The sequence below is a fragment of the Aythya fuligula genome, chromosome 20, assembly GCF_009819795.1.
Source record: "Aythya fuligula isolate bAytFul2 chromosome 20, bAytFul2.pri, whole genome shotgun sequence".
Taxonomy (NCBI): domain Eukaryota; kingdom Metazoa; phylum Chordata; class Aves; order Anseriformes; family Anatidae; genus Aythya; species Aythya fuligula.
In genome coordinates, this window is record NC_045578.1 from 9,684,401 (window position 1) to 9,708,878 (window position 24,478).

The window sequence follows — 24,478 nt, forward strand, 5'->3', positions numbered from 1 at the left end:
TATAGCTTATATAGTTTATATAAATATAAATAATATAATTATACGGTTTATATAGTTGACATAAAATATATAAAATACAGAAATAAAGGCCACGAGCCCTCAGGTCTACGAAGGGGGGGCGTGGCCTATAGCAACATGGGCGTGGCTTATCGACCGAGCGGGCGTGGCTCACGACCGAGGGGGCGGGGCGTAGCGAAAGGGGCGTGTCCCGCGCGAGGGGGCGTGGCGGTGGGCGTGGTCCCGGCGGCGGCGGGCGGTGCATTGTGCGGGGCGGCGGGGCCGGGCCGGGCCGGGCCGTGCGGGGCCGTGGCCATGGAGCGCTGGGCCGGGCGCGTGGCGCTGGTCACCGGCGCCTCGGTGGGCATCGGCGCGGCCGTGGCGCGGGCGCTGGTGCAGCACGGCATGAAGGTGGTGGGCTGCGCCCGCAGCGTCGACAAGATCGAGGTACCGGCACCCGGGGGGGGCGGCGGCACCGGGGAACCGGGCACTGGGTGGGTGGGGGGGGTCCCTGCGAGCTTCCCCCGGGGGTGTTTCGGCTGCGGGAGGCTCCGTGTGCCCCTGTTGCCCCCGCATTGCCCGGCACCGCCTAGCGCAGGGCCCACGGGGGGCGGCTGCCCCGCGAGGCCTCGCCGCTGGGGAGGGGGTGGGGGGCGATGGGGGGGTCCCCGGGGGTGGCTCCCGCTGGAGGCAGGCTGTGGGGCCGGGGGCTGTTTCCCTGCCCTTACAGGGTGGGGTGGGGCTGCCCCGGGTTTTGTTCCCCCAGCTGGGGCTCCAAGGTGCTGGGGGTCGCTGCTGGGGGCTCCCCACAGCCTTCAGCCCCAATGCTGCCGTCCTGGAGGCACAGCGCCTGTGGGGCAATGCCAAGATGAGATCTCAGAGCCCGCTGTGTTTGCTGTTCCTTCTCCAAACATCCCCACAACTAAGTCTGAAACCTCCCCGCGCTGGCTTAGGAATAAAGGTGTGTGAAAGCAACAGCTCCCGTGGTGTCCCCTGCTTGTGTCTGGCTGCACCTCGCAGCAGCCCAGCGAAACCTCACTTCCCTCTTAACAAGGCCGAGGTCCCCCCGTTCACAGCCTCTGGGGACTTTTCTAGCAGCACCTCCCGAATCCGGGTGGGACAGCAGCGAGCCGGTGTCACTGCGCCCCTGGGCACAGCATCGGGGGCTTGCCCTCCCCAGCAGGTGCAGGACAAAATGGGCAGCAAGGCAAGCGAGCCCAGCTCCCGTTTCGTTTTCCTACTTCATATGGTGTAAGAAAGTGCCGAGTTTTGTTGTTTTTTTTTTTTTTTCTTTTTCTTTTTGATTGTTTGCGTTACGTGGGAAACTCAGATCTTAACTGATGTGGAGCTGGATGAGACCATGGGAGCGAAAGCTGAGCCTCTGCGGGAGGAGAAAAGCCGGAGTCAGCACAAAGCCTCGCAGCCTGCTGACAGCGCGGGCGATCTTTCCGAACATCCCCTGCTTTTATTCCCTTAGCAAGGGCGATAAGGACTCAGGGCACTGCTGACCACACCACCAACAAATCGTGCAAAAACCCCCGGGAACAAAGTTGGCGTTGGTGCTGCTGAGGAGTGGGGTTAAAAAAGGGGAAGCTTGGAAGAAACAAAACTTTTCCCCTTCTTCACCATCAGTCAGAAGGATGCCGCTTGCAGAGGGCAGAAAACTGGCCGGTATAACTCATTTAACTGCTCTTTGGGGCTTGCTTCTACTTGGGCTTTCCCAGTGCCTTGGTGCTGTGCCTTACAGAGCTCCTGCCCGTTCATACCCTGCTGTGTGGAGGCTGGTGAAGGATGCTGCTGCATCCCGTTCCCCTCTCACGAGCCATTTGCAATGTCTCCCTGTTCCCAATACCCTGTTAATTGCTTCCATGGGGCTGAGCAGCCCCGTTCTCCCTCCTGCTGGGGGTCCTCAGGAGCCCCTACTCCATGTGAGGGGAGGCTGAGGGTCTGGCCTCAAATGGGCAACTTCGCCGTGTGCCTCTTCTCTGCTTCCTTCATTTCCCAGCATGGTTTGGGCATTCAAATCTAAGGGAAACATTTCAAGAGATCCCGAAGAAACTTGATGAAAATCAATGAAAGTTGCTTTATCCTGCTGTACTCCAGACGTGTTCCGAAAACCTTCCTTTCTGACGCTTCCCTGGCAAAAACATGATTTATATTTGAGACAAGGGGGCTCTTCTAAGGGCCTTGCCCCTGTATTTGGGTCCGCACACAACGCGGCCGTGCAGTGGGCGATCTGCCTGGGCTGCTGCGGTGCCGAGTGCTCGCTGTCTCCGCGGCTCTTGTTACTGTCACCCTTCAGAAACTTGAGTTAAACAACGCCGCCAATGTTTGTCCCTGCTTGGTTCTTTCTCCCAGGCTCTCTGAGGACCCAACTGTGTTTGCAGCGCACAGCCGTTTGTTTTGGTAGGTGTCTGGACTGTGTTTTGCTCTGTTGCTATTCTGGTTTTATTTATTGTCAAGCATGTTTCCTTAAAGAGGAAGAAAGTCCCAGAGATGCTGCTGGCCCGGGGAAGGGAAGGTGGTGGAGTTCGGAGTGGCCCAAGGTCGCTCTGGGAACGGGTCCATCCCTCGGACCGGTGCCTGTGCCGGGGCAGAGGCTGCCTGCTGCGTCCTGCCAGGCCTTTGGGGCAGACTTCTGCACGGTAACCAAGCTTTCCTCCAGGAGCTTCAGCTTTTATTTCCTTTTTTCCTCAAAGATATTCAGGCCGTAGACTATTGAGCTCGCACTGGGACTTGGGACTTTGGACGTGGCTGTAGGAAGCCGTCCTGATGGGGCACTGTGCTCGGAGGGGAACGGGAAGGTTCAGGCTGCTGGCCTGTCATCGGGGTGCTCAGCTGTCCTATAGCCAGCTCTACCCACAAAATGGCCACTGCCACCTCTGCTGTTTGATTTTCTGAGTCCTTCTTCTGGTAGAGAGGGGATGTGGGCAAAGGAGAGGTTGGAGCATCTTGGCAGAGGTGGCTGCAGGACAAATCTTTTCACTCTATTAAAATCAAATAATTCGCTAAATACCACTGTGAATGGTGAAGTGCAGAGAAGTGAACCCAAAAAACAAATCAAGGCATCTGGAAATGGAAATAGGGCAAACGGCAGAGTTTAAAAACAGCGTTACAGTGCTCGCTTTGTAGCACGAAGCCTGTATTTTCGTTAGTGGCAGGCACTGGAGTCATCCATTTTAAGGCAAGGTAGCTGGAAGCACTCCGTGGTGGTTTTATAACCTAAAGTAAACGACCGAAAGAGGACATTGTCTTGTGAGGAGTTTAACTTGGGCAATAAATACGATGTCAAGATTTCTTAATCTCTTGGAAAATCAGATAAGGGCTGGAGGCACGATAACGAGGGAATTGCAGAGTTGTGGTTTTGGTGTTGAGCCTGTGCCACGAGTCCAGGGCTCTTGATTTGAATTCTGAAATACAAATGGTAGCGGCTCACGAAAGCTGCAGGATTTTCTCCCTTTCCCTTCCCACGCGTGATGATGGCTGAGCTGCAGCTCCAGCTGACCGCGGTGGTGCGCCATGTCCTTTCCACTCAGAGCTGGCTTTGACTTTTCTTCTGGCACATCATCGTAGGTGCGGGCATGGCAAGAGCTCGCCCTGGCAGCCAGGTGTCCTGCAGCCTGGCTCCTGGCTTCTTGTGCCCCCCTGGCTGCTCGGGGCCTGCCCGACGGTGCCTCGTGTGCTGTCGTCAGGCGTAGAGGAACCAAATATAATTAAAATGGCTTTGTTTTACTCTTGCATGCCAGAAGATAATTTGGGTTGAAAGCTTGCTCTAAGTGAGAAGCCCGGAGGTGCCAGCAGCTGTCGAATACGTTTTGGCATCTGCTCTTCCCGAGTGTTTTCTGCTCTTTGGATGTCCGCGTGTGTTTCAAGTCAGGAGTGAGCTTCACTGAATTAGCAAAGAGTTTTTTTTGTAGCCTACAAGGCCAAGCTCTGGTGGCAGCCACTCTACCCCCCCCCCCCAGTCACAGGTCCCTGTCACCCATTCACCCATCCCTTGGGTTTGAGCGTGCAGGAGGCTCACTGGGCTTCAGTTTCCAGTTAAGTTTTAGAAGTTTTAGTTTGCTGTTTTCTTCACCTGTGTGGGCAAAGCTCACGAGGAGCTTTGGACACTCTCCATCACTTTTGGAGCTCAGGAAGGTTTGAGGTGTCCCTGTGAGGAGAGCTTGTGGCAGCAGGCAGCAAGGAGCGGTGCCACGGGAAGGAAATCCCGTGTGCCATCGGGCTGCGTGCCGCTCTGTGGCCTCGTTTTCCAAGGAAATCCCATCGGGTGCCGCCTTGCTTCCTTGTGTGAGGGATCTCCCAGCCTCCGAGGGTTTGTTGTTAGCAGTGGGAGAGGGCTTTGTGCAAGGAGAGGGGTTTCAAAGCAGCGCGCTGTTTCTGAAGAGCTTGCAGACAACGCCTGGTGATGCACTCCTCGCGGAAAACCCAGGCTTTGGCGATCCCCCTGGTTGCAGGACGTCGCGTTGTGTTCCTGCCTGCATGAGTTGCACCAGCTGGATTTTAGTAAAATTTAATTTCATGCATTTATATACTTGCAGAGAAGGGCAAAATTGCTGGCAGGAGCTCTCCTTCCAGCCCCGTTATCAGATTTTATTTTTAAATCTAATTTTTTCCTCTTTAAGAGTGGATGGTTTCAGTGGGGGATCCCTGCTCCCCGGCACTACCTGGCCCTTCCCTCCCATCTCCTGCCCTCGCAGAGCAGCCTGCTCGGCAGGAGAGGGGAGCTGAGGGCTCCTCGGGCAATGACCTGTTTCGGAGAGCCTTGGAGAGGTTTATTAATGGGCATTGGGTATTTTTTTTGTTGTTGTTGGGGTGAGGAGGAGATACAGCTGTGCAGGAAGCAATAAATGCTGCTTAAATTACCAGCTTTAACTGATTAATTCTAATGCCCTTGTGACAGTTATCGATCAAAGGTAGCGTTTATAACCAGGGACTGCCTCGTCAAGGTTAGATCTTGCTCAAGAAATACCCCCTGATAAGCTGAGCCATCGATTGCACCTTCCTGCAGTCCGGCCTCCGAAGGGATCAGAGCTCTTCTTGGAGCAGAGCTGGGGCCATGTGGGATGGGGAGGCACAGCCGGGTGTCCCAAACCTCCTCGGGGACCTCCTTGTATTCCCCAGGGCCCTGCTGAACCTGCCTGTGAGGTTTGCTGGGGCTCCGTGCCTGCCTCAGTCCCCGTCGTGGCACGCTGCTTGCAAGGCTGCTGGGCTGTGAGGGAGCCCCATTAATTATTTTTAAGGCAGCAGCAGCAGTTCCAGGCGGGATAATCCCAAGGCACAGCCTACTCGTAAATGAATGACCTTCAGGATTTCCTTGGCCTCTGGAAGGCCTTGTTTCCGTGATGCTGGGGACTCAAGGCCTCCGAGGTACTTTTATTGCCACTTGTCCCTGACCAGACCCTTTCCTGAGAGATACGAAAGAGATGCCATAATTGCTGCGGGAACGACCACTTTGCTGTCCCGGTGGCTTTCCTCATCCTTGAGGCTGAGGTGTGTGGGGGAAGGGTTGCTTTAGACCTGCCTCTGTTCGTCCTCCTTCCCCCAGGTGTGCTTCAGAAATGCCTCGTTGCGTAAAATGGGGTCAGGGTGGCTGCTGAAGTGCGTGGGACCTGCGTTTCGCCTCCTCCACCCCGACTCTTTCCCTTCACGCTCGTGCAAATCGGCCGTGGCTCTGCTGGGGCTGGCGGCTTAGCTCGGGATTAGCAGTGCCGTGGGTGCGGCCGGTGTCACGTCGGCACCCACACGGGTGCTCGTCACGGTGCCCAGGGTCAGGGCTGAGCTGTAGCCGCTGCTTGCCTCTGGGCCGTGAACCTGGAGCGCTTCAAAATTCGGGACCTGCTGCCAGCGGGGGAGACCGGCAAGCCCGCGAGGGAAGGCCGGCTGCTTTGCGTTAATCTTTCCTTTCAGAAGAGGATTCGTTTAGGATTACACGGGCGTGGAGCGGCAGCTGATGAGGCAGATCAAGGCGTGGGCTCGCGGCTCGTTCCCTGCCCTCACGGCGGTGTCGCTCGGTGTTTGCTGACGACGGGGGAGAGTGTGGGAAAACCTCCAGCTCTGCCCGTCTGGGGGCTCTGAGGAAGAAATCAGCTCTGTGCCATGGGGTGCTGAGGGGGAGGCCCATCGTGTGACCCCGCAGTGGGGCCCTGCCGCTGGCACGTCGCTTCCCAGGCAGTGCCGGCCGTTTGCCAGCCCTGCTGCCAGCCGCCCCTTGCTGTAGCGAGGTGTGGGCACGGGCTGGGCTATGGGATGTTCACGGACCCTTATGAAGAAGTGAGGGATGCTCAAATCTTCCTGGGCTGGTTCCCTGTGCCAGGAGCTCAGAGCTCACTGGTGGGGTTCCCAGTGCCACTTGTGCACGCCACAGGCAGGGACACGGGGCTGGGAACAGGGAAAGCCCCCGGGTGAGCTGGGGACAGATCCCTGCTGTCCTTCTGAGTGCTCCCAAGTCTTACACACAAAGCACGGTGAGGTATTTGGTTGCAACAGGCGCAATTTGGGGTGGGTGTGTGGTGATGGCTTCCACAGGCCTCAGTCACGCCTGAGCTGTTCAGGGTATTGCTGCGCACCTCAAACCTCTGCTGCAGGATTCGATGCAGTTCGATTTACCGGCTGGTTGTGCAGGTGAAGGGCAGGCACGGCGCTGGTTTCGGGGCCCAGCTGCAGAGCCTGGGTGGCAGCCGGTGTGAGATGGAGCTGTGGGGGCAGCATCGAGGTGCGACAGCGCTGTCAGGTACCGTAGGCAGTCAGTGCTTCAGATGCACCTCAGGTAAACCCTCTGAAAATGGGTGTAAGGCTTCTTCCTTCCTCCTAGGTTCTCACATGGGTGCCCCCAGCTGAGTTCTGCACTTTGCTTCTCCGCTTAAACCTTATTTTCCATGCTCTCCTCTCCCCACTGTTGTGCCTTGTTTTGGAGCAGAAAAGGATCTGAGCTGAGGGGCAGCGGTTTGCAAACAAGGAGTAAAAGCATTGATTGAAAGCTCACGAGAGGGCAGGAGAATCACTTTACCGTTTTATTCATTTGGAAACTCTTCTCAGACTCCTGTGGAGGCCCTGTCTGGGGACCTGAAGCCACACAAAAGGAGCTGGAAGAAATCCGAAGCAATAATCGTATGCAAGCAAAAAGCCCCAGGTGCCTGGCGGCTCTCACAAGGGGCTGGCTGTGATTATCTCCATTGCACAGACAAGGAAAGTGAGCTCTGAATCTTGCCCATGGTCTCTGAACACGCTGTGGAAGCTGCTAGAACAACCCCAGCCTGGTGCTGTACTCAGTGTATATCTCTTCCTCTGTGAAGTTGCACTGGTATTAAAGCTTAATTAAACGAACCTTCCAACTTGCCAATTGGTACAGTGGAAGGATCGGTAAGCCCCCAGTTTTCTTTCACAACCGTGATGCTATTTGTCTTTTTTTTTTTTCTTCCTTCGTTTCCTTTGGATAAAGAAAGTAACGGGGGTGACTTGAGTTCCTTTCCAGCTGGTTTCTGGGCGCAGCGATGTGTTTAAGCATAAGCTGAGGCAGTGGGATGCACGTACCTGCGATGAATGGCAGGTCAGATTAAAAATTACCTAATGGCTTCTGCTGGCTTTAATCTCTCCGTACTAAATGTGTCTGAAGTTAATAGGATGGTTGGCCAAATAAAGCCCTGCGTGACTCTTTTCTTTTTTTCCTCCCCCTAAGAGTCCCCTGAAATGTTGATATCAATTAGTTTTGTACAACCGCTTTACCAGGGCTGAATCGAAATGCGCGGTGCTGTGCCCTTTGTGAGTGTCTCGTGCACAAGGAGCATTAACCCTTCCTTGGGAATATGAACCTACTCTTAACATTTGGAAGACATCCCATAAACATCAGGCATCTCTTCAGACCTTTAAAATCAGACAACTAAATAATACATGGTAAACATCATAACCAAGTATTCTTCTTTGTCTCACTTACGTGTCAGTGCTTGGTGTTTTTTTTTTCCCATTTGCTCATTCGTTGCGTCCATGGCAATAAATGGCTCTAGGTTAAACATTTTCACCTACATTGTAATTATTTTTTCCTTATGTTGTGTTCTCCTGGTGTAAGCCAGTAGCTCTGGGCAGCTGGCTGGCCATTTGCAAGCATCCCATGATAACAGAGAGGTGCAGAGCTGCTTGGGTCTCGTTTCACATCTTCATCTCCAGCGGCTGGAGGTGCCCCTGCTCTCGTCTCTGTTGGTGCAATACGTGGTCACTCATCGCTCGTGAAACCTGGAAAAGCAGCTTTTTTTTGTTTGTTTTTCTCCTCATGCGTCTGCTTTCCTGTAAGGGGAGCGAACGTTAATTGAGGGACTTGACTGATGCTCTGGAAAAATATCGCGAGCTCCCTAATTCAGAGAGTTACTTTACATAAGTCTTCTTTTGCAAACTTACCCGCAGCTGATGCTTTGAAGAGCCTGCGACAGCTGTGGCTTTACCTCGAGATGTGTGCAGCACGTTCAGCTCAGCCTGGGTGTCAGCGGTGTTTGGCGCTTTGCTTTCAAAGAGAATTTGTTAGCACAAGGGGAGCCTGAGATGAAAGGATCCGTGTGGATTCCCGTTTGAGGTGGTGAGAAACCAGACAGGAAAAGCAGGATCTTGGCAGATATTTGTGGGCACATTTCTCTGGTCAGCTGTGGCAGAGGAGCCCGTCTCTGAGCAAGACAGAGCTTGCTCTTGGTGCATCTAGGCCATAAGCTAAGGAGGGCTGCTGGCCAAAGCACCCCTCATGTTGCTGCTCCCTTGCCCAGTGCTGCAGCCCGTGGTGTTCAGAGCTCACGTCCTCTTTTGGGACTCACCCGAATCCCTTGTGGCGCACCAAGAAGAATTTCATAAGTGCCAGACCCAAGCCGCGGTGTCCCACAAGCACATACCGCATGGATGGCTCTCCGGGGGGTGCTCCAGTTTGGGCAGCCCCAAAGCTGTCAGATCCGTGCCAGTTTATGAAGAACATGGCTGAGGGCATCCCTGCCTGATTTCCTGCCGTGTCTTTGCAGGAGCATCCATCCCCGGGGTACTTTTAGCATCTTCCCACAGCCCTTCATACGGCTTCTCATTTTCTAAATGCCGCCCTTGCGGATTTTTCCCAAGCCGTTTTCTCAAACGCGTGCTTTGATCTTTTAAAAAGCTTTTAAAATTTTTTTAAAGATGAGAGATACATAGCTCTCAGACATTATCAGCACGTAGTCAACAGGATTGCACGTACAGCACAGTGAAACCGCCCCCGGGAGGGTGCAGAGAGGTGCGATTCGGTCCCAGGGGCGCCTTTGGTCTCCGTCGGGCAAAAATATTGCCTCTCAGCCCCAGCGGAGCCCTCGGGGGAGCGCAGTGCTGTGGGGATGTATTGATCTCGGGGCTCACCTAGCACGGCTCCTCGCATGGTGCTGCAATGCCTGCGGTGCCCAGAAAGGAGAGCAGCTGCTGGGCCAGGACCCGTGGAGACCTGTGGTCTGCTGCTGAGAGCCCCGGGAGGCAAACCCGAGGAGCTAAACTTGTTCAGGGACGTGCACGGCCTCTGCTGCGGTCTTAAGGTGAAAATCCCATACTGAACAGAGCTACTTGCCTCAGAGCAACGAAAGTCAATGCGCTGAGGGGGATGTGGAGGTCCTGGTTGTGCCTCCTTGTCCCTGGGAGGGTGCTCAGCCCTGCTCAGTGTACGGCTTGGGGAGGAGATAGTTGGTCACCAAAAAAATCCCCTGTAAGAGCTGGGACCAGGAGCACATCTCATGATTTAGACTTGGGAGTCAGTTCACATCTTTGTGTGTTTTTTCCTGCCTTTTTGGACTTGGTGGCATCTGACCAAGTTGCCAGCTGGGGCTTCTGCCCCTGAGGCAGCTGCTGAAAGGGATGGGGCTCAGCTCTCCCCAGGAGGCAGACGCCTTCGCTGCTCTCCTCTGTCCCTCCTGCCTTCGTGGGCGAGTTGTGTGTGGGCTCCTGTGTGTGTTGGTGCAGATGAGGGGCAGGTTTTGTCGTGTGCCTCCTCCAACAAAACGTGGGCATCACTCCACACCTCTTCCTGCGGCACCAGGAGGGGCTGGGCCGGCCAGGGAGCTGACACCGTGCCTCGCAGCAAGCAAACGAGGCAAGCACGGGCTTCACGGTGTCATTTTGGGTGCTCAGGGGGGCTGCAGCAGGTGCCCTGGCTCTGTTGTGGCTGAGTTGGGCTTTGCTGCGGTGTGGATGTGCTCGAGCACGGCCTAGGCCGGGCGCTTGGGATGCTGTGGGTGTGCGATCGCTGCCCCGCTGCCTTTTGCTTCCTTTTGCTCCTCTGCTGGGCCTCGCTCCTGCTTTTTGCTGTGGGTTGCAATCACCTTGGTATGCGGGGAGGAGCCGGGGAGCTGCCTCTGACAGGACGCGAGCTTTATTGCACCCGCCGAAATGTCACATTGGTGAGGCTGCTGCAGGCGATGCGGTTCGAGTGATTTGGTGGACGTCTGTAGCCAGAGTCCCTCTCTCCACAGAAACCAGACATCACGTGGCTGCCGCCTCGCGCTGGAAGCTGTCACCGTCTCTAATATGACACATCAGAGATGAGATGCTGCTTCTTATTAGCATCAGGGGGGTAAAGGGCATCCTCCAGAGACTTCGGTGCGGTGGCTGCAGCATCATTAACACACACGGCCAGCAGCAGCTCTTGGCCTTTCTTTTGCTTCATATCGTCTAGTCTGATAAAAGATCTGGAGGCTTGGAATAATTGTTGATAATGGCTAATGAGGAATTGTAAGGCCTGCGGTTGCCACGTCCTTTATCCCCGTGGCAGACTTGCAGCACGGTGGCTGCTCCCCGCCCGGTGCCACAGCAATATTTGTTTGTGTTGTGCCAGCTCGACCTGTGTGGCTCAGGGTGATAGACACGCATGAGTCTGTTCCCTCTTTAAAAGAAAAAGGTTAAAAAACTGAAGTCGATGCAAAATTATGTTATACAAGCAACCACTTATAGCAGATGGGGCTCTGTTGCTGAGGCACGGGTGCTACTTAAGCACGTGTTTGCACAGTCAGGGCTAGACAGTTCAAAGTCCCAATGCCAGCCTGAATTCCCTGGCGATGTGGCGGAAGCTCTGCCCGGATGCCAGGCTGTCCAAAGGCATCTGTCTCGGCGTGGTGTCACCCGAAATGCCATGCACAAGCAGCCGCCGGTGTTGGGCTCTCAGCCACCCCGCACCTCCTGTGGCATGGTGCAGCAGGGGAGCTGTGCCCAGCAAAGGCTGAGGGGCGGCTTGTGTCGGGCTTTGGTGCTTGCTTTGTGTCTGGCAGCCTTCAGAGGTGGCAGGGATAAATTTGTTCCCGTTGCTCCCTTTGCACTGTCTGTTGGGCTCATAGTGGCCGTCCCCGAGTGTGCTTGGACACGCTGTGAACACCGTGCCTTGGTGTTATCACAGTCCTTTGGTGCTGCTCTCCTGGACATACGTGGTGGTGGTGGTACCTACAAGCAGGAACAATGAAAAAGCAGCGCTGGTCTCCCGGGGCTGTCCATGAGGAGAGGAGGCTGATGGCTTTTGTCTTCCTTTCTCTCTCCCTCAGAAATTGGCAGCTGAATGCCAGAGCGCCGGCTATCCTGGGACCCTCATCCCCTACAAGTGCGATCTCTCCAACGAAGAGGAGATTCTGTCCATGTTCTCCGCCATCAAGACCCTTCATCAGGGAGTTGACGTGTGCATCAACAACGCGGGGCTGGCTCGGCCGGAGCCCCTGCTCTCGGGGAGGACGGAGGGCTGGCGGACGATGATAGACGTGAGTAGTGCCACTGGGCTCAGCAGCCTCTGCCTTCTGGGGGCTGGGTCCTCGAGTTACAGCCACCTGTAAGAAAGATGACAAAGGGACCAGAGAAAACTATCCACATTTTTATTTATTTATTTATTCAAATCAATCCAAACTGTGGAAATGGTGAGATGAGGGAGAGCTTTCCCACCGGCTTCCCGTTTGTCTAAACTACACTCAGCTGCATTACATAGATTTTTATTTATTCTGGCCGCCAGCACCAGTGTACCCATCTATTTATTTTGTGTGTGGAGCTGAGGACTCACTTCCCATCTGGCTCCGACCTGGCTTTGGGTCGGCTGGTCAGGAAGTGGAAAGGCATCGTGCACTGCTGAGCCTCCTGCCTTCACCCTGGAGCACAAAAACTTTCAATACCTTCAGTAGCATTTTTTCTTTAGTTCTACATCTTTCTGAAAGGTGATGGGCCTCACTTCTTTTTTTCTCCTTAAAATAGGAAATAATTGAATACCAAACACTGGCTTTTGTAGCTAATCCTGTTAGTTTTAGCAGTGGGTTTTAAAATGGGCAGGTTCTTTTTGGCTTAAAAAGCTGTAATGCTTTTGTCTTTGAAGCTTCATTTTCTGCCCATAATCTGGTTAGAGCTCGATATGAAGGAGCCAATTTCGTCTGCCCAACAGGGAGGTTGTGCAGATGGCTCAGGCCGGTCACAAGCAGCACTGCCCCCGGGGTGCTGCTGTCCCGAGGTGCTGCTGTGTGTCGTTTTGGGACTTGGCAACTTCTGGCTCACAGCACTGGCACCCGTGGCTGTGGGACCTTGGAAGTTTGCCTGCCCTTGCCACGGTCCTCTTGTGCTGGCCTTGCTTTAGCTCCGGCAGGAGAGCTGCTGAAGCAGCAGCATTTCACGAAGGTGATTTTCCCCTCCTATGCTCTATATTTTTGTGTAAAGCACCCTCACAGGGGCAGGATTTGAACCTTTCAGTAAACCATGGTGTCTTTGAGGCACCTCCTGCAGCTGTGTGAGCTCGTCCTAGTGAAGAAAAATATGTTTGAAGAGCTGCTACAGGCCTGGGGCCCGCTGTGCCTGGCAGCAGTCGGCCCGTGTCTGTAGGCCCTGTGGTGCCCAGCGGCTCCAGGGGCTGAGCAAACCGAGCCAGGCAGGCACGTCGAGGCCTCAGACTCCTGCTGCCAGGGTGAGAGCTGCCGTATCCTGGCTAATTAAGTTCTCGTTAGGGTTTTGGCTGCTCTGCTTGTTGCTGTGAGTGCAGCCAAAGCAAGCTCTGCTCGGCTTTGTCTGCCCGGCTGGGCTTTTGTGGGTTGCCCAGCCCGGGTCACAGCACTGCCGCATCTCCCTCTTCCAGTTGCCATGGAGTCGTTAAAGAAAATTAAGTGAAGTGTAGCTGAGCCTGGGCTGGTGCAAAGCAGGGCATTGTCTTGCTGCAAGCCTGGGCCCGTGGGTCGCCTGCACCTTGTAAGCTCCTTGTCCCGGTCTCCGTCATCGTGGCTTGTGTGGATGTCTCTGTGTGCTGCTGCCTGTCTCTCGTGCTCCTTTTCCTTTGTTCTTCTGACCTTTTGTCCTCTTTGAGGCAGCAGGCTCTCAGGGGATGTGGCTTTTACCCACTGCCTTCTCCTCTTCGTGCTCTGTTCCCTGGCTGCTCAGGTCTCGGTGCTCCCTTGGTCTCATCTTCTGCTGATTTAGGGGAGCAAGATTTTGGAACGGGGATCGTCCTGCATGAGACCATCTGTGTTGGTGTTTGCAGCGGCCAGAAGTGGGGTTTGGGAGCCTGTGGGGTCACCCTCCTTGCAGGCGCTGCTGCACACACGGTTTGGAGCTGCTTCGGGATGACGGATGGGGTGGGAGGAGTGGCAGGGCCGTTGATCCATAAGGGCAGGGTTAGGAAACCAGGCTGGGGGCATGTTTTATTCCCAGAGGTGATCTGCGCTGCTGTGTGTCTGTTCTCATTTGCTTGGTAAAAATGCTCTTGCTGTTGTGGCGTTGGGAATAGACTGAGACACCTAAGCCACCTTCATATACAGGCAGATGTTTTTTTTTCCTCATCAGCTTCCCAGCAGCTGGTGGGTTTGCACTTGGTTTGTGTTTAATTGCCTGAATAATGCAATAATTTTTTTTTAATTTTATTTTTTTAATGCAAAAGTGAAGCCCTGGGACACTCCAGAACTGAACGCGTGATGACCCACCTCAGCCTAAGCAGCCCCGCCAAGCCTGCGCTTTGTTTTTCAGCCTCCTTGCAAACACTGGAAATAGCTGTGGGTTTTTCCTTTCACTGTGAGCATCCAGTTCTGTGGCTGCAGCCTCCCTGCTTGGCAGTCTCGCTCCCAAGCATGCCGGGGCTGAGGGGCAGCAGGGTCTGGGGGAGGGATCCGCACCAACAGCACTCCCCGCCGCGCACGCCAGCCCCAGGGAAGCACTCGCCACGTCCATTTCTTCTACATGCTCTGAAGCTCTCGGGGTCAGGACGGGGGAAGGTTGCCAGCGCCTTTCACGGGCCACTGGGCTTTGCAGAGCTGAGCGGGAGCAGGGAGGCTTCTTCCACAGGCAGCCTGGAGAAAGGTGCTGGTGAGCAGCTTGGTCTGGGGTGCGGCTGGAGAGTTTTCAGCGTTCTGCTGGGCTGCAAGACAGGAAAAGTTTCTAAACAGCCATCGATGTATTGATTGGAGAGGCATTAGGGCTTTAAATTGAAGGCATTTTTTTCTTTTTGGTAAATCGATTTTTGTTTCCATGCATTTTTTATGAGCTTTGAGGCTGCCCGTCTTTTTCCAGGCTCCTCTCTCAGTATGCCCATTCCATAAATTTTCTTGCTATACCTCTAACAGGTCAAGTCATGTTTTCATTTACTTATTCCTCCTCTTTTTTAACGTTCCAGTTCCTTATTGTCTGGTATTTGCTCTTAAGGGAGAAATCTACAGGAGCTTATTCTCCCAGGGCTGCAGAGGTCTCTGGTTAGGAATTGCATCTCCGCTGCTTTACAGCGGTACTGAGCCCAGTGCTGTCAGCTGGCAAATTCGGTGTGCACAAGTGAGGAAGCCTTTTATCTCGGGCAGGCTGTAAGCCCTTCTTTTGGTTCACAGCTTCCCCCTCTTTTCTTTACATTTGTTTGCAAGATTTGCTCTACGTGAGGCTGGAGCAAAGTCCTCCGGCCGTCCCCGATCCCCGCGGGAGTAGCCGGGGCCGGGTGCTGTGTACACACTGCCTGCGGGCTCTGGGATCTGAGCAGCTCCTTCATGTTTTACCTACTGACCTTTACAGCCAGGAATTCAAGCTGAACTTTCCACTTGCACTGTTCCAGGCACAAAGGACCGCAGCACACATCCCTTTGCTCCTGTAAACACTAACTGGGTTTGATTCTTCTTGGCGTTATTCTTTGACCAGCGAGGCTCTCTTCTTCTTGCTTTTATATACCATCTGTGTATGGATATGTTTTCAGTAAACGGCATTTTTATTTGGTGATTAGGAGCAGGAATACTCATTTTGATGCCTTAAAAAAGCCTGATTCTGGGAAATGAACTGCTCAGCACTTCCCGGAACAGGATCCTTTATGTTCTTCCAACCTGGCAATTGGAACTCATTAATTACTAGAAAATGTGCCTTCATTGTTTCTGTTGCATTAGCACACACATGCCACAGTCGCAGACCTGCTGCTTTGTGCAGCATGCTGTGCAAACGTGGAGCACAGATGTACTGGCCATCTTTGCTAAGAGACCTTTGAACCTCTTATTCTTAAAATAGGAACAAGTGCTGAAAAATGTCTTGCGTGGATATTTGTAGCAGTGGCCTTTATATTGTTTCTAGAAGTGATGTAGCCCTACGTCCTGCTGTCTTTCCAGGCATGTTTTTAGGTTCCTGAGTGCCTGCTCTGTGTTTTGTAATGGAATAGGGATCCCAAAATCCTGTGTGTGCTACTGGGAAAAGACAGTGAGGAATCCCAGTTCAGCTGCCTTCCAGCCAGTTGTTTTGCTTTACCAGGGTGTCTTATCACACACAGGCTCTGGACTTTCCCATGTGGCTGTTGATTAGCATCTTGCTTTGCCTGTAGTTGTCAAAATGTTGTAACGCTACCCACGCAGGGAAGTATTGCTCAGCGTGAGTCACAGCGTTGGAGCCCGGCTCGGTCCTGGCTTTAGGCTGATGTTACCCTCTAGTGGCCTGTGGAGCTGGGCAGCAGCTCTGCACCAAAACCACCGTGCCTGGTGGGTCAGTGTTTCTTGAGGCAGGGAAGAAAGCAAGATATTCCTTGTCATTAAGGTGTTTTTTTTTTTTTTAAATACTTAAGTTTGCCAAGATCCATATGTGAAAGGACGGGCTCCTCACTTGGTTGGTGTATGAGACTGGAGCAGGTCACTCCCGCTTTCCTTGACTTTTACTGTGAAATCCCAAAGATTTCAAGTGCCCTACCTGGGCTGGGCTTCGCTCCAGTGCTGAGGTGGTTGTGCAGTTCTGCTGACATATCTGCTAAGTTTCTTCCTTGCACAGCCAAGGTAAATCTTCAACCTGGTGCCAGGGAATTTATCTCTCTAGTTCCAGGTACGATGGCTGAGATATCCAGCAGTGACTGTGTGCTCAACCAAAGTGCACTTGGAATAGGGTGATGACTTTACTTATTGTGTTGCCTGGGTACTTTGTGATAACATCAGATAAGAATGCTATTTTCTATGCCAAAACCCATAAGCATGGCCTCTATTAATAGGAAATAATGACCAAGACAAAAGCAGTGACTGGGAGATCCTTCAGCTGACCCCACTCATCCTTGGAGTGTGCTGCTCAGTAATGATGTCTCTAAAACCCTTTCTGCCTTTTACTTTCCAGTCTCCAAACTGATGTTCCTCCTGTGGCTGCATGTCCGTTTGTGCTGCCAAGTTTTAGCTAGCCTACCCAGTTGTTTCTGAGTTTTACACAGATGATAGCCAGTTGTTTGCTGTCCGCATGACCTTGCTCCTGCTCCTTCTCCCATTTATAGTTGCACCTGACTTCTGATTCATCAGAAACGTAGTTCTTCCTGGATATTTAGCTCACAGTGGTGTTTTTAAACCCGTCTGGCCTGCTCACCTGGTTAAAAAGTGACATGCCTTTAGGTGGGACCTGCCAGTGTGTCTGGTGTTGAAATGGTTGCATCCTTTCTAGAGGGCTTCAGCAAATACTTTCCACCTTCCAGCTGCTCTTCCAAATCTAAAGCACTGTAAACTCAGCAGCAGTGCTAACTGCTCTAGATGACATGCTCGTTTGTCTCGCACACACCTGTGGGTCCTTTGTGCTGTTGTACTCCTACTGGGGGAATTTCCACATCTCTGTCTTCCTGGAAACTTTGAATCTACATTTTATGGCAGCAAATGCTCAAGGCATCAATGCATTAAAGGTGGCACCTTGCAGAGGCGATACGACCGAGTTTAACTGAACCACAGCGTGCTGGGCAGTGCTGGTCCAAAGAGCAAGTGCTTGGAAAGCGCTGGCTTACGTGACAAAGGACTCGATTAATTACCTTGTCCTTCCTTCCTTGGCTTATCCAGTTAGGGCTGAGGAAGATGTCAGTGAGCAGCACGACAGGTTGGTGGCTCTCATCTCTCTAGGGCTCTTTGCCCCCTGCAGCCCTGCCATGGCACGCTGTGATCTTTGGATTCATTTGGATTCATTGTGGGAGGCTCTTTGCTGGCCGTGTGGTCTGCAGTGCCTGTGAGTGCCTGGCTTTCTGACAGGCAGTATCTGGGGATTTCCTCGTTAACTAGCTGACCTAATTACCTGCTGCTAGTGTCCTGTGGGCTCTCCAAACCCCCTGTGTGCTCAGTGCTGTGCAAGACAGTTTTATCCCCTGGACAGAGTGCTGACTGGGGGGAAGTGAGTTTTGGTGTCTCTTCCCTTGGACTCGGCCCTCACGCTTGCCCATAAAACAATTAAGTCCATTTATTTTTGTCAGAGGCCAAGGCCTGTCTCACAAAACTTCATCTACGGCCCTGTGTGTGCAGGGAGGCTCCGAGGGTGCCAGGCCAGGCTGCTGGCCTGAGTCCCCTTCCCTTCTCTCTTCCCTCAGGTCAACGTGATGGCTGTGAGCATCTGCACCCGAGAGGCCTATCAGTCCATGAAGGAGAGGAACATCGATGACGGGCATATTATTAACATCAACAGGTACGCGAGGGGGGAATGCGGGATCAGTCAGGGGGGATTTCAGTGGAGGAGCTTTCACCTTTCATGGTTGGCCGATGGATGCCTGAAAGTGGGGAGTTTCCAAGGATTGTGATCCCAGAATCATAGACTCATTTAGATGGGAAAAGACCTCTAAGATCATCTGGTCCAGCCTTTAACCTAACACTGCCAAGTCCACCATTAAACCATACGATGGTTGGTTTTCCAACACCCATTTTTAACCTCTGCTGGTCTAAATACAACAAAGACCAAAGCAGGGTAATGGCAATTATTTGCTGTAAGGTTTCAGATTGAAACTCCTTCACCAGCTGTGTCACGAGGAGCGCCTGGTGGTGTGCATCTCCTCAGAGGGGTGTGGGAGAGGGGAACTCCTCACATAGCCAGCACATTAACATCTCCTCCTGTGTTCATTTTGGTTGTTTGACCATCCTGTTGGTTCCTTCTCAGGACACTGCCTGCCTCCCCCATCTCAGCACTTTCCTTTCTGCTCTCTCCTCAGCATGAACGGTCACAGCGTGGTGCCACAGTCGGTGGTGCATTTTTACAGCGCCACCAAGTACGCGGTTACAGCACTCACAGAGGGGCTGAGGCAAGAACTCAGAGAAGCAAAGACTCATATACGAGCTACAGTGAGTACTGTGGGGTTTCCTTCCTCTTTGCTTGTTTTGTGGGTGGTAGGGGGCTGGTAAGTTTTGTGGGGCAGAGATTTTTGCTTTGGGAAACAGGCGAGGAAATGCAGAAATAGCATTCGGCACACTGTCAATGTCCAAGCCCCAATGCCACCTGTCCCTGATCACCAAGCAGGCTCCATGCCTCAGTTTCCCTGGGCAGAGAAAGGCAATGGGGCAGAAGGTGCAGCAGCAATGGGCTGTGTCAGAGAATAAACTGTGGGGGTACGTGAAGTGGGCAGTTGCTTGTCAGGGCAGTGTGTGGGACTCGTGACGGCAGAGGGGGGCAGTCAGCTGGAGCTGTTTGCTCTCATTCAGAGCTTGCATCTCAGAAGTGATGTGTCCAGAAGTTAATTTATATTGCAAGCTTTTCCATTGTTTTCTTTGCGTCTGCGTCCCTTTGGGTTTTGAGGAGGAAAGCATCCATCAGCAGTTTCCCAGAGGAACCTGCCACAGCAATCATTAAGGCAACGTCTGCTCTCTTAAACTATTCCCCTAGAAAAAGGGTGGGTAAGGAGCACAATAGAAGAGGCTTGGGTGTTTTGGCTTTTTCAGTGCTAAAATCTTTTCTCTCCTTTGTTTTTTTTTCATTCTTTCACTGAAGGGGAATTACAAATCCTATTAGGATGTGCTCTGCTCTTTTCCAGTGTATATCTCCAGGACTGGTAGAAACAGGATTTGCTTTTAAACTTCACGATAATGACCCTGAGAGAGCTGCTGCAACCTATGAGAGCATTCGGGTAGGACATGGAGAAATGGAAACAGAGGGAAGTGGTTCTAATCATAGCTTAACAATTTCTCTCCTGGCTAATCACACAAGGAGTTAGTTATGCAGAATGTGTAGTGCTTTCCAGCATAGCTGGCATCCTCAAAGTCAAGTGTCAGACCTCAGATATTGCACTGATAATTGCACACTATGCAAATTTTCATCAGGTTCAGTTTCTCACTCCCTGTATTCTTTGTGGACTTCTTTACTGAAGGGAAGTTGTAGTAAGCAAATGTGCCTACACAAGGATGGGCAAGAAGAAACAAACGTGTGTGCTGTCTTGCAAGTGGCTAGCACGGGATTTCTGGTGCTTCTCTGGTAATTCTCTGATGCTTGACCTGGCAGAGTTACCGTGCCAATAGCTTTGCAAGATTGTTAGCCAGGCTGTGGGCCAGAGCAGCTCTTGTACTCACCTTCATGGTGCCCCCTCTTTTCTGCCAAGGAGCTGCTCATTTGCACTTTGCCTTAGCCTAATTCTGCAAAGACACCTGAAAAACGTCCTCTCAGTTCTGGAGAGAGGTATTGTCTCCATCTCTGTTTTTCTGCCCAGCACTTCAGGATCGTAGTTCTAACAGACACCTCAAAGCATTTTGTGGAAAGATTATTCACAGCAAACGGAGAGGTATCAGCATCAGACACTTTGTTAAATTTTTAATGGATTACTTTTTTCCTGCTCGCTTGCATCTTTTTGAAATGCCCTAGTGACACTTTTGAAACTTGTTATTGATGGTTAGGAAAGGAGTGATCTTTTGATTAACTTCTCCTAAGGTGCCCTTTGTCTAAGAATTTCTTTCATGTCTTCCCAGTGTCTCAAAGCTGAAGATATGGCTAATGCTGTCATATATGTCCTCAGTGCCCCACCTCATGTACAGGTAAGCTGTGGTTGGGTTGGAGGACTGCTGTGGGTAGCTAAAGGAGGAAAGGGTAACTGCTGCCCTGACATTTGCTAATCAGTGTTGCAGCTGCGGTATCAGCTGTGTGCTTAGTGGAGCTGGGGATTAGCAGTGATCACGTTTGTTTACAGTTCCCTTATGGCAGCTTTGGGATTGTGCTGCTCAGGCTACTCACACCTCTCTGCATCCATCAAAAGCTGCTGTGACTGCAGAGCAGGACTGCAGCAGGGGGAATGGGAGGGATATGGGCATGTCTTGCCCTTCCACACAGTGCCATCTGGGATTTGCTGGTAGTATTGCAGCTGGGTCAAATTCTGCCAGCTGCCAAATAATGTGTTGGGCTGGATCCTGCCAACTGCTCCTCAAGGGTGGTGCAAGGTGCTCGTGCTGCCAGAGGGACTTCCCACCAGTGAAACAAGATAATGAGCAGCTTTGAGGCGGGAGGAGGGAGGAATGGTGTCAAAGTGTAGGATGTCCTGAGTCCACACGTAAGTTGCTGTCGCAAAAGCAAACTTTGGTCACAAGAGGCTTACTTAGCAAACCCCTGATGTGAACTCTGCTCCTTCAGAGCAAGGTGCAATCATCTTGACATGGGATCAGCCTGGTGGCCCAGCACCTTGTGTGTCCTGGCTCTAATGCAAGCTGGCTTTTTTGCCTTAAGAGGATAAAATCTCCTGCTGAAGAGGATAAAATCTCCTGCTGATGTGGAGAGGTGCCTACAAGCAGTGCTTCTGCTTGATCCTCCGTAAGCAGGACCAAACTTAAGGCTTGATTACAAACTCTTATGATTCAGTGTCATCTTATGCTCTCTTCTGTGCTTATTTGTGTGTTTATACCTTCTGAAAAAAAGCAGAAGTCACATTCACTTTTCTATATTTCTAATATCTCAGGCTTATTTCTATTCACATGAACTTCCTCTTTGTGCATTTTACCACTGTAATAGTAGTGCAAGGTTTAAATTGGACTTCAGTGCTGCAATAAAACCATGCCTTGGTCTCTTCCAGATTGGAGATATACAGATGAGGCCCACGGAGCAGATATCATAGCAAATGAGGAAGACTGTGAGCAGCACCGTGTATCCACTCCACTTGGAACCCTCTGGCAATGTAGGGTTTCGTCAGCTGGCTAGCAACGTTTTATTCAAGTACCAAGGATTGTGTTTGAAGAATTATTTTTCTCTCCCTCTCTCTGAGCTGGTGCTGGTGCTGAGCCAGTTTTAAATATATATATATAGTAGTGGGTCTCTTTCACCCCCACTCCTTTCTGAAGCTGCTTGAGAGTAAAATGTATTTGAAAATAATGCAGGGAAGTGGTTTGTGGAAGATTGTCTCCAGACTGGTTTCTTCTTCTTTTTCCTTTATTTTCAAGGTTTGTTTGATCTTATTTGATGATGATGTGTCTGGACTTAGGGGAAGCGGCTCAAGGTGTTTGCCAGCTTCCATGTGGTTAGGGTTTGAGATTTTCAGTGGATGTCATATATGAATTCATTTAATTTGGGGTTTTCTTATCAGTTTGATGCTTATTTGGTAATGATGCATGTGATATTTTCTTCTCTCATATCCCAGTGCCCTAAAGCCGATATATGACCTCACCCTGCCTCCCCAGACCCTCCTTTTCCATTCATATGAATTGTGCCTGCTAAGTTTGAGGAGGTATAAATGTGTGTGCTTGATATTTCTTTCATTCTTTCTTTATAGGTAGGTAGGTAAATAGTTTGGGGAAAAGTACCTGTATTTTTGCAGGTTAGAATGATCATCTAAGTGGCATAGATACAGTAAGAGTGAGTTGTTTGGTATTTTTAATAAAAATTAAATGTGCTGTCTTGTGATCACCTTTATCCTTGGTATCATCTCCCAGCACTCTTGATGTTTTTTTGTATGTTTGATAATAGCATGCATTGACACTTTTTTGGAAATGTTGATCGGTCTTAGAAAGATGTATGGTGCTGTTTAAACGCTGATGCTGATCACTGTTGAGTTGGAAATGTTGGAATTTTGTTCATATGCAGAGATACAAACTCGGAGAGAGGGAGTGAAATGAACCGTGCTGAAGCTGTCCAAAATGAAAACATAATAGTAGGGGCATTTGCCTACAAAGCAGAAGGTAAAAGGTCTGGTTCAGATCTTGTACTAGTTCTATGCTGGTGCAGCCCCGTTGTTTTTGCTCTGGGTTTACTCCGACTTGAGGGAGGAGGGAATCAGCCCCATAGCTGATACGTGCAGAGCTGGAGACCACTTGAGCTGTTTTATTTACTCTTACAGTGTGGCAGAAACACAACTGCATGTAGTCCACCTCGATATAGAGCTATGGAGCTGCTGATGTACATGTTGCCTTAAGATTGCAGACTTGTGCCTGCTGAGCTCTGAATTTCCCACAGTGTTTTGGAAGGCGAACCTGTCATTTTAGGTGGAGCAGGTCTGGTCAGCTGATGTGAGCGGAGGACTGAGAACCAGAGAAACTTGGTTTGGACTGTTTTACTTATGCCAGTGCAGCTCTGTGGAAGTTCACCTGTGTTATACCACCATAAGGGAGACCAGAATAGGGCCACTACATCATGAATTTCAACTCCCTATGTAACCTTGGGCAAGTCATGTTACCTCTCTGCCTCAGTTTACCCATCTGCAAAATGGGGATAATAATACTTACCTACCTCACAGGGGTGTTGTGAGGACTCACAAACTGTTTTGTAAAGCACTTTGAATATGAGAAGCGCTATGTAAGTGCTGAGTGTTGATATGAAGTATTATTATTAATGAATCTTGTGATAAATAGAATTCCTTGTGCCAAAGGGAGCAACTGTAGAAGGATACAAGGAGAGAACCGGTAAAACATTCCTTGGTAATTGTAAAAACAAAGGCAATTTGTCCCTCTTTTTTTTTCTGTTTATAAATACACGCTCGTGGTGTGTTCTATCCCTTCATCATCTGTCACCAATTTCTCCTGGCAAGTACACATAACCTTGTCTCTGGATTTGGCCTTTTAATTTACTCTGAGTGAAATTCATGCCCTGTGGCAAAGTCTTGCACTACTCTAATGCACTGACCTCCTCCACTTTGCCGAGGCGGTGACTTTGAGTGGGTTCTTTGCACAGAGCTGGCTTTCACCCACGGTACTGAGTTAGATCATGTCCTGCAAGGAGCAGAGCCAGTCCAGGTCTGCACACAGCCAGCGATGCTCACTGCAGCGGAGAGAGCCAGTGCCAGCTGGAAAAGCTCGTCAGTCTCCATGCCACCATGGTGCTCAATTCAGAGGCACTTGGGTAACGAAGGTCCAAGCACAGTTCTGCTTTCTATAACACCCCTGTGATGTTCAGCTAGACATAGTATGAAAACTCTGTGTGTTTTCCATAAGGTTTCTTTTTCAGGAGCTTGTTTGAATTCAGCACATGCACTGTGCAGAGTGTGCCATCTTTTGAAAAGAGAAGGTGGCTGAACTGGGAGTTGAGGGCTGAAAAAGTCGAGAAAATCAGGAATTTGTGAAATGAGCAAGGGTGTGGGAAGCAGTAGTGAGGAGTCAGAATTGGTGGCTCTAACTGTGTGTGAAACTGATGTTGAAATGCATAGCTGAGGCAGGGACCTGACTTACCTTTCTGCTCTGTAATAGGAGGCTTCAGAGAGAATTGCCTAAGATGTAAGGCTCTGAAAAAGGGCTGGTCTGTGCAGTCACTCCCTGCAAAAAACCAACCTGGCTGACCTGCGGCCCTGGAAGTTATTTTTTCCCCCATGAATATTTCTAACGTTTGCAAGTCTATAAAACAACCTCTCATCCTTGAAATGATATCCAGTATATATTTCCATTTTTAATGAGTTATGGGGGGGGGATAATTCCTGCTGCCAGGTAACTTCCTGCCTTTGGCTGCTTTCCCACACAAAGCACAGAGGGGTTTGGCAGGGGTTGCTTGGCTGCTCTGCCTCATGTAACCTGGCAGCACCTTGAGCCATCTTCCTGGGGGGAGATGGGATTGGCAACGTGACTCTAAGGCATTCAAAAACCCCAAACAAGAGGGTAAACTGTGTAATTTATCAGTAGGTTTCTAATTGTGAACTGTAAAATAAAGAATAAAAAGAGGCACACTGTGGTTCTGTTGTTGTACATCGTAGTTTTTGTGTTAAGACGCAACATCCTTTTTACTGTTCACAGCTAAACCTTTCTTTTGTGAAGATTTCAAAACAGAAACATGCAAATTTGGTTCTTCACGGGGAAAAACTGTAATTGCTTTCTAGAGCAGAATAGCATCCAGTTGTCTCACGGGTAACCTGTGGAGGCTGGACTCGCCCATCCATGCTCAA

The 24,478-nt window shown here is 51.1% G+C and overlaps 1 protein-coding gene across 1 annotated transcript; it reads left to right on the forward strand.

Moving 5' to 3' along the window:
- Window positions 1-312: 312 nt before the first annotated feature.
- Window positions 313-24,253, forward strand: DHRS11 (dehydrogenase/reductase 11). The gene is made up of 7 exons (XM_032201186.1): window positions 313-444; window positions 11,514-11,723; window positions 17,750-17,844; window positions 18,362-18,491; window positions 19,178-19,270; window positions 20,103-20,168; window positions 21,194-24,253. The coding sequence occupies exons 1-7, from the start codon at window positions 313-315 to the stop codon at window positions 21,233-21,235; spliced, it is 768 nt and encodes a 255-aa protein (XP_032057077.1). The 3' UTR covers window positions 21,236-24,253.
- The last annotated feature ends 225 nt before the right edge of the window (window positions 24,254-24,478 follow it).

What these genes read in the sequence shown, in the direction of transcription:
- DHRS11 (XM_032201186.1), top strand. Translation starts at nt 313, where the DNA reads ATGGAGCGCTGGGCCGGGCGCGTGGCGCTGGTCACCGGCGCCTCGGTG. An exon ending in CATATTATTAACATCAACAG is followed by an intron (nt 17,845 to 18,361) that starts GTACGCGAGGGG and finishes CTCTCTCCTCAG; the next exon opens with CATGAACGGTCACAGCGTGG. An exon ending in GTGCCCCACCTCATGTACAG is followed by an intron (nt 20,169 to 21,193) that starts GTAAGCTGTGGT and finishes GGTCTCTTCCAG; the next exon opens with ATTGGAGATATACAGATGAG.